General features: G+C 47.0%; 1 protein-coding gene across 1 annotated transcript in view; it reads right to left on the bottom strand.

Moving 5' to 3' along the window:
* Positions 1–5377: 5377 nt before the first annotated feature.
* The window catches only part of LOC135544058 (telomerase-binding protein EST1A-like), a 34018-nt gene continuing 25039 nt past the window's right edge, over positions 5378–14356 (bottom strand). Inside the window, exons 13-19 of the mRNA XM_064971425.1 lie at positions 13719–13941; positions 13212–13391; positions 12847–12996; positions 9234–9378; positions 8728–8981; positions 8414–8495; positions 5378–8154 (exon numbers count right to left, since the gene is read on the bottom strand). Coding sequence (XP_064827497.1) covers positions 8024–8154; positions 8414–8495; positions 8728–8981; positions 9234–9378; positions 12847–12996; positions 13212–13391; positions 13719–13941 — 1165 coding nt within the window. The 3' untranslated portion in view covers positions 5378–8023. The remainder of the gene's footprint in view (positions 8155–8413; positions 8496–8727; positions 8982–9233; positions 9379–12846; positions 12997–13211; positions 13392–13718; positions 13942–14356) is intronic.

Raw genomic sequence — 14356 nt, 5'->3', positions numbered from 1 at the left:
CCAGATGAGGATAGTTCCTTACTGAGACCTAGACAACCAGGTGAGGATAGTTCCTGACTGAGACCTAGACAACCAGGTGAGGAGAGTTCCTTACTGAGACCTAGACAACCAGGTGAGGAGAGTTCCTTACTAAGACCTAGACAACCAGATGAGGAGAGTTCCTTACTGAGACCTAGACAACCAGGTGAGGAGAGTTCCTTACTAAGACCTAGACAACCAGATGAGAGGAGTTCCTTACTGAGACCTAGACAACCAGGTGAGGAGAGTTCCTTACTAAGACCTAGACAACCAGGTGAGGATAGTTCCTTACTAAGACCTAGACAACCAGGTGAGGAGAGTTCCTTACTGAGACCTAGACAACCAGGTGAGGAGAGTTCCTTACTAAGACCTAGACAACCAGGTGAGGAGAGTTCCTTACTAAGACCTAGACAACCAGATGAGGAGAGTTCCTTACTGAGACCTAGACAACCAGGTGAGGAGAGTTCCTTACTAAGACCTAGACAACCAGGTGAGGAGAGTTCCTTACTAAGACCTAGACAACCAGATGAGGAGAGTTCCTTACTAAGACCTAGACAACCAGGTGAGGGGAGTTCCTTACTGAGACCTAGACAACCAGGTGAGGAGAGTTCCTTACTGAGACCTGGACAACCAGGTGAGGAGAGTTCCTTACTGAGACCTAGACAACCAGATGAGGATAGTTCCTGACTGAGACCTAGACAACCAGATGAGAGGAGTTCCTTACTGAGACCTAGACAACCAGATGAGGATAGTTCCTGACTGAGACCTAGACAACCAGATGAGAGGAGTTCCTTACTGAGACCTAGACAACCAGGTGAGGAGAGTTCCTTACTGAGACCTAGACAACCAGGTGCGAGTTCCTTACTGAGACCTAGACAACCAGGTGAGGAGAGTTCCTTACTAAGACCTAGACAACCAGGTGAGGAGAGTTCCTTACTAAGACCTAGACAACCAGATGAGGAGAGTTCCTTACTGAGACCTAGACAACCAGGTGAGGAGAGTTCCTTACTAAGACCTAGACAACCAGGTGAGGAGAGTTCCTTACTAAGACCTAGACAACCAGATGAGGAGAGTTCCTTACTGAGACCTAGACAACCAGGTGAGAGTTCCTTACTAAGACCTAGACAACCAGGTGAGGAGAGTTCCATACTAAGACCTAGACAACCAGATGAGGAGAGTTCCTTACTGAGACCTAGACAACCAGGTGAGGAGAGTTCCTTACTAAGACCTAGACAACCAGATGAGAGGAGTTCCTTACTGAGACCTAGACAACCAGGTGAGGAGAGTTCCTTACTAAGACCTAGACAACCAGGTGAGGAGAGTTCCTTACTGAGACCTAGACAACCAGGTGAGGAGAGTTCCTTACTAAGACCTAGACAACCAGGTGAGGAGAGTTCCTTACTAAGACCTAGACAACCAGGTGAGGAGAGTTCCTTACTGAGACCTAGACAACCAGGTGAGGAGAGTTCCTTACTAAGACCTAGACAACCAGATGAGGAGAGTTCCTTACTAAGACCTAGACAACCAGGTGAGGAGAGTTCCTTACTAAGACCTAGACAACCAGATGAGGAGAGTTCCTTACTGAGACCTAGACAACCAGGTGCGAGTTCCTTACTGAGACCTAGACAACCAGGTGAGGATAGTTCCTTACTGAGACCTAGACAACCAGGTGAGGAGAGTTCCTTACTGAGACCTAGACAACCAGGTGAGGAGAGTTCCTTACTAAGACCTAGACAACCAGGTGAGGAGAGTTCCTTACTAAGACCTAGACAACCAGATGAGGAGAGTTCCTTACTGAGACCTAGACAACCAGGTGCGAGTTCCTTACTGAGACCTAGACAACCAGGTGAGGATAGTTCCTTACTGAGACCTAGACAACCAGGTGAGGAGAGTTCCTTACTGAGACCTAGACAACCAGGTGAGGAGAGTTCCTTACTGAGACCTAGACAACCAGGTGAGGAGAGTTCCTTACTGAGACCTAGACAACCAGGTGAGGAGAGTTCCTTACTGAGACCTAGACAACCAGGTGAGGAGAGTTCCTTACTGAGACCTAGACAACCAGGTGAGGAGAGTTCCTTACTGAGACCTAGACAACCAGGTGCGAGTTCCTTACTGAGACCTAGACAACCAGGTGAGGAGAGTTCCTTACTAAGACCTAGACAACCAGGTGAGGAGAGTTCCTTACTAAGACCTAGACAACCAGATGAGGATAGTTCCTTACTAAGACCTAGACAACCAGGTGAGGAGAGTTCCTTACTAAGACCTAGACAACCAGGTGAGGAGAGTTCCTTACTGAGACCTAGACAACCAGGTGAGGAGAGTTCCTTACTAAGACCTAGACAACCAGGTGAGGAGAGTTCCTTACTAAGACCTAGACAACCAGATGAGGAGAGTTCCTTACTGAGACCTAGACAACCAGGTGCGAGTTCCTTACTGAGACCTAGACAACCAGGTGAGGATAGTTCCTTACTGAGACCTAGACAACCAGGTGAGGAGAGTTCCTTACTGAGACCTAGACAACCAGATGAGGAGAGTTCCTTACTGAGACCTAGACAACCAGGTGCGAGTTCCTTACTGAGACCAAGACAACCAGGTGCGAGTTCCTTACTGAGACCTAGACAACCAGGTGAGGAGAGTTCCTTACTAAGACCTAGACAACCAGGTGAGGAGAGTTCCTTACTAAGACCTAGACAACCAGATGAGGAGAGTTCCTTACTGAGACCTAGACAACCAGGTGAGGAGAGTTCCTTACTAAGACCTAGACAACCAGGTGAGGAGAGTTCCTTACTAAGACCTAGACAACCAGATGAGGAGAGTTCCTTACTGAGACCTAGACAACCAGGTGAGGAGAGTTCCTTACTAAGACCTAGACAACCAGGTGAGGAGAGTTCCTTACTAAGACCTAGACAACCAGATGAGGAGAGTTCCTTACTGAGACCTAGACAACCAGGTGAGGAGAGTTCCTTACTAAGACCTAGACAACCAGATGAGAGGAGTTCCTTACTGAGACCTAGACAACCAGGTGAGGAGAGTTCCTTACTAAGACCTAGACAACCAGGTGAGGAGAGTTCCTTACTGAGACCTAGACAACCAGGTGAGGAGAGTTCCTTACTAAGACCTAGACAACCAGGTGAGGAGAGTTCCTTACTAAGACCTAGACAACCAGGTGAGGAGAGTTCCTTACTGAGACCTAGACAACCAGGTGAGGAGAGTTCCTTACTAAGACCTAGACAACCAGATGAGGAGAGTTCCTTACTAAGACCTAGACAACCAGGTGAGGAGAGTTCCTTACTAAGACCTAGACAACCAGATGAGGAGAGTTCCTTACTGAGACCTAGACAACCAGGTGAGGAGAGTTCCTTACTGAGACCTAGACAACCAGGTGAGGAGAGTTCCTTACTAAGACCTAGACAACCAGATGAGGAGAGTTCCTTACTAAGACCTAGACAACCAGGTGAGGAGAGTTCCTTACTAAGACCTAGACAACCAGGTGAGGAGAGTTCCTTACTAAGACCTAGACAACCAGGTGAGGAGAGTTCCTTACTAAGACCTAGACAACCAGGTGAGGAGAGTTCCTTACTAAGACCTAGACAACCAGATGAGGAGAGTTCCTTACTGAGACCTAGACAACCAGGTGCGAGTTCCTTACTGAGACCTAGACAACCAGGTGAGGATAGTTCCTTACTGAGACCTAGACAACCAGGTGAGGAGAGTTCCTTACTGAGACCTAGACAACCAGGTGAGGAGAGTTCCTTACTGAGACCTAGACAACCAGGTGAGGAGAGTTCCTTACTGAGACCTAGACAACCAGGTGAGGAGAGTTCCTTACTGAGACCTAGACAACCAGGTGAGGAGAGTTCCTTACTGAGACCTAGACAACCAGATGAGGAGAGTTCCTTACTGAGACCTAGACAACCAGGTGCGAGTTCCTTACTGAGACCTAGACAACCAGGTGAGGAGAGTTCCTTACTAAGACCTAGACAACCAGGTGAGGAGAGTTCCTTACTAAGACCTAGACAACCAGATGAGGAGAGTTCCTTACTGAGACCTAGACAACCAGGTGAGGAGAGTTCCTTACTAAGACCTAGACAACCAGGTGAGGAGAGTTCCTTACTAAGACCTAGACAACCAGATGAGGAGAGTTCCTTACTGAGACCTAGACAACCAGATGAGGAGAGTTCCTTACTGAGACCTAGACAACCAGGTGCGAGTTCCTTACTGAGACCTAGACAACCAGGTGCGAGTTCCTTACTGAGACCTAGACAACCAGGTGAGGAGAGTTCCTTACTAAGACCTAGACAACCAGGTGAGGAGAGTTCCTTACTAAGACCTAGACAACCAGATGAGGAGAGTTCCTTACTGAGACCTAGACAACCAGGTGAGGAGAGTTCCTTACTAAGACCTAGACAACCAGGTGAGGAGAGTTCCTTACTAAGACCTAGACAACCAGATGAGGAGAGTTCCTTACTGAGACCTAGACAACCAGGTGAGGAGAGTTCCTTACTAAGACCTAGACAACCAGGTGAGGAGAGTTCCTTACTAAGACCTAGACAACCAGATGAGGAGAGTTCCTTACTGAGACCTAGACAACCAGGTGAGGAGAGTTCCTTACTGAGACCTAGACAACCAGGTGAGGAGAGTTCCTTACTGAGACCTAGACAACCAGGTGAGGATAGTTCCTTACTGAGACCTAGACAACCAGGTGAGGAGAGTTCCTTACTAAGACCTAGACAACCAGGTGAGGAGAGTTCCTTACTGAGACCTAGACAACCAGGTGAGGAGAGTTCCTTACTGAGACCTAGACAACCAGGTGAGGAGAGTTCCTTACTGAGACCTAGACAACCAGATGAGGAGAGTTCCTTACTGAGACCTAGACAACCAGGTGAGGAGAGTTCCTTACTGAGACCTAGACAACCAGGTGAGGAGAGTTCCTTACTGAGACCTAGACAACCAGGTGAGGAGAGTTCCTTACTAAGACCTAGACAACCAGGTGAGGGGAGTTCCTTACTGAGACCTAGACAACCAGATGAGGAGAGTTCCTTACTAAGACCTAGACAACCAGGTGAGGGGAGTTCCTTACTGAGACCTAGACAACCAGGTGAGGAGAGTTCCTTACTGAGACCTAGACAACCAGGTGAGGAGAGTTCCTTACTAAGACCTAGACAACCAGGTGAGGAGAGTTCCTTACTAATCAGTGACCTTAATTCATCAATCAAGTACAAGGGAGGAGTGAAGACCCACAGACACTCGTCCCTCTGTGGAATGAGTTTGACACGTGATGTAAACCCATCATTGTACACCACACACACACACACACACACACACACACACACACACAAATAAACAAACAGACAACTGATTTGAATCAAAACAAATCATTTAATCAAACAACTCATGGAAAATAATGAAAAAGGCTTGTGATGGGATAGTACATGCAGGCCTGGGGTCGGATCCAGCATATAGACAGAACAGTGAGAGTAGATGGAGGGAGCATCCCTGGAATCTCTCCTTCCTCCTGAAGTGCGCACTCGATCACCAATCCCTCCCACAAAAAGGGAACAAGTGCACACTTTGGGAGAAAGGAGAGATCATTGGGACCCACTCAAAGATTCCTAAACAAGTGGGATCAACAAGTTAACTAGCTATGGTTTTGGCAAATACACAACACACAAAGGTAAAGATCAAATGATTGAGAGTATCAACGCATTTATACCAAATCTATCTATAGTTGTTCATAGACCTGAGCTTACAAGACTGGTGTTTAATGCTTTGTGAAATTACTCAACTATGTGTGTTACTGTCATAGACGGATAATAAACCAACTACCTTGTGCCGTCTGGAGGACAGATTAGAACTGGTAACACATTTAACATCAGCATGCATAGTTAACCATTATAGCATGCTGATCAAACATATTACATCTGGTACGTCGTTCACTGATGTCATCTTTGTTTATACTGTGTGGGACATTTTATGGTTGTGAAAAGACCCCCCCGTCTGTCTGACGCAGTGCAGAACAGTGTGCACTCTGACACACACGTTTGTGGTAAACACACACATCACATACCCGCTTGTTAACGTGTGCACACTGTGGTGCTACAAAAGATAATTCCATTGTTAATTGTCTGATCAGTGTAGGGCACCCTATTGGCACCCTGTTGGCACCCTATTGGCACCCTGTTGGCACCCTATTGGCACCCTATTGGCACCCTATTGGCACCCTGTTCCTTATAGGCTTAGTACACAACTTTTGACCATTTTGGGACGCAGCCCAGGTCTTAGCCACTCATAAAGAAACAGATCAGCACAAAGTTCTGCACTTAGAACGAACATAGATATATAATTTATAGAAGCTGAACGAGTTACCCAGAGGTGGTGATAAAAACAAAGGAAAACAAAACACACAAAATATACAATGACCTAAAACTAACGTTCGATCTTATTATAATATTTAAACCATTAAAAACAACAAACTAAAAGGGTAGGTGAGTGAGAACGTCTGCTGACAGAAAAGCTCTTCTGTAGAGCATAAACATCACACACTCCCAATGGATACACCAACCAACTCAGAAACAACACACACAATGCTAAAAAAGACCAAGTATTTTTTCTTTGTCTTTTTGTCTTTAAAGCTGTTTCTTTACAGAAGCCTTGGGAAAGACTCTCAGTCAACACAAGCTGCTGGGCAACTGGGATGAAAATCACTTCATGGTTTTACAGGAACTGAAACGGACCACTTCCGGGTCATCAGAGGCTGAGAATGTGGCTCGGGGTCACGGGGACCTGGAGGAGGGAGGGTAGATGAAGGTACCTGGCTGGTATCCCGATACTACAACCTGGCTGGTACCCAGATACTACAACCTGGCTGCTACCCCGATACTACAACCTGGCTGCTACCCCGATACTACAACCTGGCTGCTACCCCGATACTACAACCTGGCTGCTACCCCGATACTACAACCTGGCTGGTACCCCGATACTACAACCTGGCTGGTACCCCGATACTACAACCTGGCTGGTACCCCGATACTACAACCTGGCTGGTACCCCGATACTACAACCTGGCTGGTACCCCGATACTACAACCTGGCTGGTACCCTGATAATACAACCTGGCTGGTACCCTGAAACTACAACCTGGCTGGTACCCCGATACTACAACCTGGCTCCCCTGCCACTTCCCCGAGTGGCATTGCGGTCTATAGCACTGCATCTCGGTGCTGGAGGCGTCACTACAGACCCTGGTTCGATTCCAGGCTGTATCACAACCGGCCCAGCGTCATCGGGGTTAGGGTTTGGCCCGGGGTAGGCCCTCATTGTAAATAAGAATTTGTTCTTAACTGACTTGCCGAGTTAAATAAAGGTTAAATTAAAAAAATACAAAGCCTCTCTCTCTGTGCTGCTCTGGGGTTCCAGACAGCTGTCAGTCAAACAGACCCTCACAGATACTGTAGCACTTCTCAGTCAGGTTTGGCCCTTCGTCCTCCAGCCCTAACCTCCCTGTCCCTCTCCATTCCATGTCTCTCTTCCTCTCTGTCGTTTCCACTGAGGTCAGTACCTGGCCTTGTGAACGCACTGCAGAAGTTACACAAGACGCACGGCTGGACCGAAGAAACCAGAAATTAACACAAATACCTCTCCTCCTTCTGTCTTCTACATCTCTTCATGGGCCAGCCTTCCTGCATCTCTTAAAACTCTCCTTGCTCCTCTCCTCCCTCCCGCTCCCTGAGCTCAGCGGCAAACACACACACCTCATCACAATGAGAGGGTAAAAAGATCTCAGCCTATTTCAACTCATTCCACACAACAACAACAAAATGCTTTTTACTTTCCATATTTCATTTTTCCACAAAAAAAGCTTTCTTCTCCTTCTCTCCATCAGTCTTCACTTCTGCATTCGCTTACAGGCTCCTCCTCCACCTCGATGGTATGGGAGGTGGCCAGCTGTTCTCAGCAGTTGATTGGTTGTTTGGGTGCTCTGGGCGTGGTCGAAGGTGTGACCCAGTTCAGCCCACTTTGGCCCAGGTGAGGAATGCGGGGATGTCTCTGACCGGCACATTCCTGGTCAGGGCTTTGACCCGCAGGTTACGGTCATCTGTCAGAAGAACCACCTCCCGACGCAACCGCACAGGACCGTCTGGTAGAGAGGAGAGAGGGGTTGGGAGGGGGAGAGAGAGTGGAGGGGAGCAGAGGATGGGATTTGTCTATAAAGGTATAGACAAATCAGGCATAATGTGTGTGTGGGTGGTGGTGTGTGTGTGGGTGGTGGTGGTGTGTGTGTGTGTGGGTGGTGGTGTGTGTGGGTGGTGGTGTGTGTGTGTGGGTGGTGGTGGTGTGTGTGTGGGTGGTGGTGGTGTGTGTGTGGGTGGTGGTGGTGTGTGCGTGTGGTTGTCTACCTCTCTTTGCAGGCATGAAGTCCTTAGCCTTGTCTTTGCAGTAGTGGAGACAGCAGGACAAGATTACATCATCATTGTTCCCCTGGAGAGAGAGAAAGGAAGGGAGGAGGTAGGGAGGGAGGAGAGACTGGTAAATCTAAAGTTGATTTGCAATGACAGCCCAAAATTGGATGAAAATGCATTGATATGCCGTCAGACTACTCCAAACTAATTCACATACTACAGATGGTAAAACATTGCACTGTAAACAGAGGATCTGGGTGTTTACACACACACACACACACGCACACACACGCACACGCACACACACGCACCTGTTGTCCGGAGGTGTCTTCACTGCGGAAGGCGATAGACTCCAGTTGACTTCCTCTGCTGGTCAGTGCTCTGAGACAGGGCTCTCTGGCCTCGAACCCTCGCTCCAGAAACGCCACGGCAACCTTGGCCTTCTCCTGGACCGCCCGCGCATGAGTTGCACCAGGGTTACCACGGGAACCACCGCCGCCATGACCACCGCCAGAGCCTCCGCAGCTCTCCTGACCCTTCGCCAGACCATCCAACTCTGTTATCACTTGGGAAGGGAGAAAGAGAGAGAGACAGTGGGGAGAGATTAAGGGGGGGGGAGAGAGAGAGACAGTGAGAGACAGTGAGGGAGTGAGAGAGAGAGAGTGAGAGAGAGAGTGAGAGATGGGGAGAGAGTGAGAGTGAGAGAAAGAGAGAGAGAGAGGTGGATAGAAAAGTAGGGGGAGAGGTGTCTTGAGGCCAGTGAGGTGGTTGATGATGATGGTGATGAAGTCAGTCAGTCAGTCTGTGTGCTAGTTACCTATGAGGGGCACCACCAGTATGTAAGTCCCAGAATGCAGCAGCGTCTTGAGGCCGGTCAGGTGGTCGATGAAGCCATTGGTGTCTGGAACCAGGAAAAGAGGACGTACCTCCAACTCCAACTGACCACACGTCTGTAACACCGCCTGCACGGAGGGAGACACACCGCATGTTAACACGCGTTACATGGTATAAACACATGTACACACACACGTTAACACACAGGTTAATACGCTCAACAATTCAGGACATAAAGTGGGGGCCAAAATTATTGACACCCTAAAAAAAGATGATCAATAATGACAGTAGAAAGTCAATGCTGAGCTATACAGAACCAGGTAAATGTTGACACTACTCGCTCCAGGGGTTTTTATTTATTTGATTTATTTATTTATTTTTATACTATTTTCAATATTGTAAAAATAAATAAAAATCCGTTGAATGCGTAGACCCAAACTTTTGACAGGTACTGTATAGTATGCACCAAAAAAAATGGGGAAATTATATTATTTTATACCAATACAATTGCTCAGAGAAAGAAATGTTTTTTAAGTCATATTTTTTTCCTCAAAAAAAGGTAGGGGTCAAAATTGACACACCTAAACATTCTTGTAAATAAATGAGTCAAAAGTTTAGTATTTGGTCCCATATTCCGATCGTGCAATGAGTATGTTTAAGCCCTCGCTTCATACTCGTCGCCAAACCCACTGGCTCCATGTCATCTACAAGACCCTGCTAGGTAAAGTCCCCCCTTATCTCAGCTCGCTGGTCACCATAGCATCTCCCACTTGTAGCACACGCTCCAGCAGGTATATCTCTCTAGTCACCCCCAAAACCAATTCTTTCTTTGGCCGCCTCTCCTTCCAGTTCTCTGCTGCCAATGACTGGAACGAACTATAAAAAGCACTGAAACTGGAAACACTTATCTCCCTCACTAGCTTTAAGCACCAACTGTCAGAGCAGCTCACAGATTACTGCACCTGTACATAGGCCACCTATATTTTAGCCCAAACAACGACCTCTTTCCCTACTGTATTTTATTTATTTATTTATTTTTCTCCTTTGCACCAACCATTATTTTTATTTCTACTTTGCACATTCTTCCATTGCAAATCTACCATTCCAGTGTTTTACTTGCTATATTGTATTTACTTTGCCACCATGGCCTTTTTTTGCCTTTACCTCCCTTATCTCACCTCATTTGCTCACATCGTATATAGACTTGTTTATACTGTATTATTGACTGTATGTTTGTTTTGCTCCATGTGTAACTCTGTGTCGTTGTATGTGTCGAACTGCTATGCTTTATCTTGGCCAGGTCGCAATTGTAAATGAGAACTTGTTCTCAACTTGCCTACCTGGTTAAATAAAGGTGAAATAAATAAATAAATACAAAACATGCACTGGAATAAAGTCAAATAAATAATTTACTGCTTATCTTAAATCGGGTCAGTTTTCAGCTGTGGTAATATAATTGCAAAAGGGTTTTCTAATGATGAATTAGCCTTTTAAAATGATAAACTTGGATTAGCTAATACAGCGTGTCATTGGAACACAGGAGTGATGGTTGCTGATAATGGGCCTCTCTACGCCTATGTAGATATTCCATTAAAAACCAGACGTTTTCAGCTACAATAGTCATTTACAACATTAACAATGTCGACACTGTATTTCTGATCAATTTCATGTTATTTTAATGGACAAAACATTTGCTTTTCTTTTAAAAACAAGGAAACTTCTAAGTGACCCCAAACTTTTGAACAGTAGTGTACAGTCGTGGCCAAAAGTTTTGAAAATGACACAAATATAAATTTTCACAAAGTCTGCTGCCTCAGTGTCTTTAGATATTTTGTCAGATGTTACTATGGAATACTGAAGTATAATTACAAGCATTTCATAAGTGGCAAAGGCTTGTTTTGACAACTACATGAAGTTGATGCAAAGAGTCAATATTTGCAGTGTTGACCCTTCTTTTTCAAGACCTCTGCAATCCGCCCTGGCATGCTGTCTGTCAATTAACTTCTGGGCCACATCCTGACTGATGGCAGCCCATTCTTGCATAATCAATGCTTGGAGTTGTTCAGAATTTGTCTACCCGCCTCTTGAGGATTGACCACAAGTTCTCAATGGGATTAAGGTCTGGGGAGTTTCCTGGCCATGGACCCAAAATATCGATGGTTTGTTCCCCGAGCCACTTAGTTATCACTTTTGCCTTATGGCAAGGTGCTCCATCATGCTGGAAAAGGCATTGTTCGTCACCAAACTGTTCCTGGATGGTTGGGAGAAGTTGCTCTCGGAAGATGTGTTGGTACCATTCTTTATTCATGGCTGTGTTCTTAGGCAAAATTGTGAGTGAGCCCACTCCCTTGGCTGAGAAGCAACCTCACACATGAATGATCTCAGGATGCTTTACTGTTGGCATGACACAGGACTGATGGTAGCGCTCACCTTGTCTTCTCCCGACAAGCTTTTTTCCGGATGCCCCAAACAATCGGAAAGGGGATTAATCAGACAAAATGTCTTTACCCCAGTCCTTAGCAGTCCAATCCCTGTACCTTTTGCAGAATATCAGTCTGTCCCTGATGTTTTTCCTGGAGAGAAGTGGCTTCTTTGCTGCCCTTCTTGATGATCCTATACATGGTTGATTTAGGTGCAATCTTACTGGCAGCAATATCCTTGCCTGTGAAGCCCTTTTTGTGCAAAGCAATGATGACGGCACATGTTCCCTTGCAGGTAACCATGTTTGACAGAGGAAGAACAATGATTCCCAAGCACCACCCTCCTTTTGAAGCTTCCAGTCTGTTATTTGAACTCAATCAGCATGACAGAGTGATCTCCAGCCTTGTCCTCGTCAACACTCACACCTGTGTTAACGAGAGAATCACTGACATGATGTCAGCTAGTCCTTTTGTGGCAGGGCTGAAATGCAGTGGAAATGTTTTTGGGGGATTCAGTTCATTTGCATGGCAAAGAGGGACTTTGCAATTAATTGCAATTCATTCTAATACTCTTCATAACATTCTGGAGTATATGCAAATTGCCATCATTCAAACTGAGGCATCAGACTGTGAAAATTAATATTTGTGTCATTCTCAAAACTTTTGGCCACGACTGTATATAGTGTGAGGCTGTGTGAGTGTGTATATAGTGTGTGTGTGTGTGTGTGTGTATGTATATAGTGTGTGTGTGTGTATATAGTGTGTGTGTGTGTGTGTGTGTATATATAGTGTGTGTGTGTGTGTGCGTGTCTGTATATAGTGTGCGTGCGTGCGTGCGTGTCTGTATATAGTGTGTGTCTGTGTGAGTGTGTATATAGTGTGTGTGTGTGTCTGTGTGTGTGTATGTATGTGTGTGTGTGTGTGTGTGTGTGTGTGTGTCTGTATATAGTGTGCGTGTCTGTGTGAGTGTGTATATAGTGTGTGTGTGTGTGTGTGTCTGTGTGTGTGTATGTATGTGTGTGTGTGTGTGTGTGTCTGTATATAGTGTGCGTGTCTGTGTGAGTGTGTATATAGTGTGTGTGTGTCTGTGTGTGTGTATGTATGTGTGTGTGTGTGTGTGTGTCTGTATATAGTGTGCGTGTCTGTGTGAGTGTGTATATAGTGTGTGTGTGTGACCTGTATCTTGTCCCTGCGTCGTTGCTGCTGAGCCAGTCTGTTAGTGAGGGCGCTGCGTCTGGCCCGGAGCTCTCTGATGTCATCTTCGCTGCCCCCGCCCTCATCCCCCTCGGAAACAGACGACTCCGCCTCCACGATGACATCATCGCTCTAAGATATAGCACCACAGGAGAGAGGGGAACAGAGGGACATGTTAGCAGACACACACACACCTGATTCAGCTAACCAAGGCATTCATGACAGTGACTAGTTGAGACAGGTGTCTAACTAGACTTAAAACAAATAATCAAGGATTGAGAGAAAGAGAAACTTGGAGAAGAACCTGGACTACATTTGATAAGTAAGAGACAGAAACAAACAAACACCTCTCTCTCGGTCAGTGAGTCGTGTCGACTGTGGGCGTCGCCAGGGATGCTGGGTTGGGGAGAGGTTGCCATGGAGACATACTTCCCTCCCTTGAAGGCCAGAAGAGGTTGTTCCTGTCCACACAGAGCCTCCAGGAAATACTTCAACACTGTTACCCTTTTACAGTCTGCTGCTATTGCCTAGAGAGAGACATAGGGAGAGAGAAAGGGAGAGAGTGAGGGGAGGAGAGAGGGAGAGAAAGAGAAAGGGAGAGAAAGAGAAAGGGAGAGAAAGAGAGAGAGAGCGAGCGAGCAAGAAAGAGAGAGAGACAGAAAGGGAAAGAGTGAGGGGGAGAGAGAGAGAGGGGGGGGGAGAGAGAGAAAGAGAGCGAGCAAGAGAGAGAGAGGGAGAGAGAGATAGAGGGGGGGAGAAAGAGAGAGAGTGAGCAAGAGAGAGAGAGAGAGAGCGAGAGAGAGAGAGAGAGAGAGAGAACATGTATGTAATGTATATATGGTGTATAAACTCACGGTATCCCTGGTGAGTTCTATGTAGCAGGGTTCCTGTGGGGCGGCGAGCAGCGGGACGAAGCCGGCCAGTAGCCTGTCTTCCTCCAATAGCAACAGGCGGAGCTCCTCATCCCCCTCGCCTCCGTCCCCGTCTGCCTTGTACAGCGGCGCTTCCCCGTGGTCGACACGAGCCAACGCATTACACAGGTCGGCCAAGCTACGCCACACACCAGAGCTACAACCACTGGTAGAGAGACGAGGGACAATCAGTGTGGTAAAGTAACACCTCCCCACAGGAAGAGAGAGGAGACAGTAACACCTCCCCACAGGAAGAGAGAGGAGACAGTAACACCTCCCCACAGGAAGAGAGAGGAGACAGTAACACCTCCCCACAGGAAGAGAGAGGAGACAGTAACACCTCCCCACAGGAAGAGAGAGGAGACAGTAACACCTCCCCACAGGAAGAGAGAGGAGACAGTAACACCTCCCCACAGGAAGAGAGAGGAGACAGTAACACCTCCCCACAGGAAGAGAGAGGAGACAGTAACACCTCCCCACAGGAAGAGAGAGGAGACAGTAACACCTCCCCACAGGAAGAGAGAGGAGACAGTAACACCTCCCCACAGGAAGAGAGAGGAGACAGTAACACCTCCCCACAG

Source organism: Oncorhynchus masou, chromosome 8 (genome assembly GCF_036934945.1).
Source record: "Oncorhynchus masou masou isolate Uvic2021 chromosome 8, UVic_Omas_1.1, whole genome shotgun sequence".
Classification (NCBI taxonomy): domain Eukaryota; kingdom Metazoa; phylum Chordata; class Actinopteri; order Salmoniformes; family Salmonidae; genus Oncorhynchus; species Oncorhynchus masou.
This window is presented reverse-complemented; position numbering and strand designations above follow the sequence as displayed.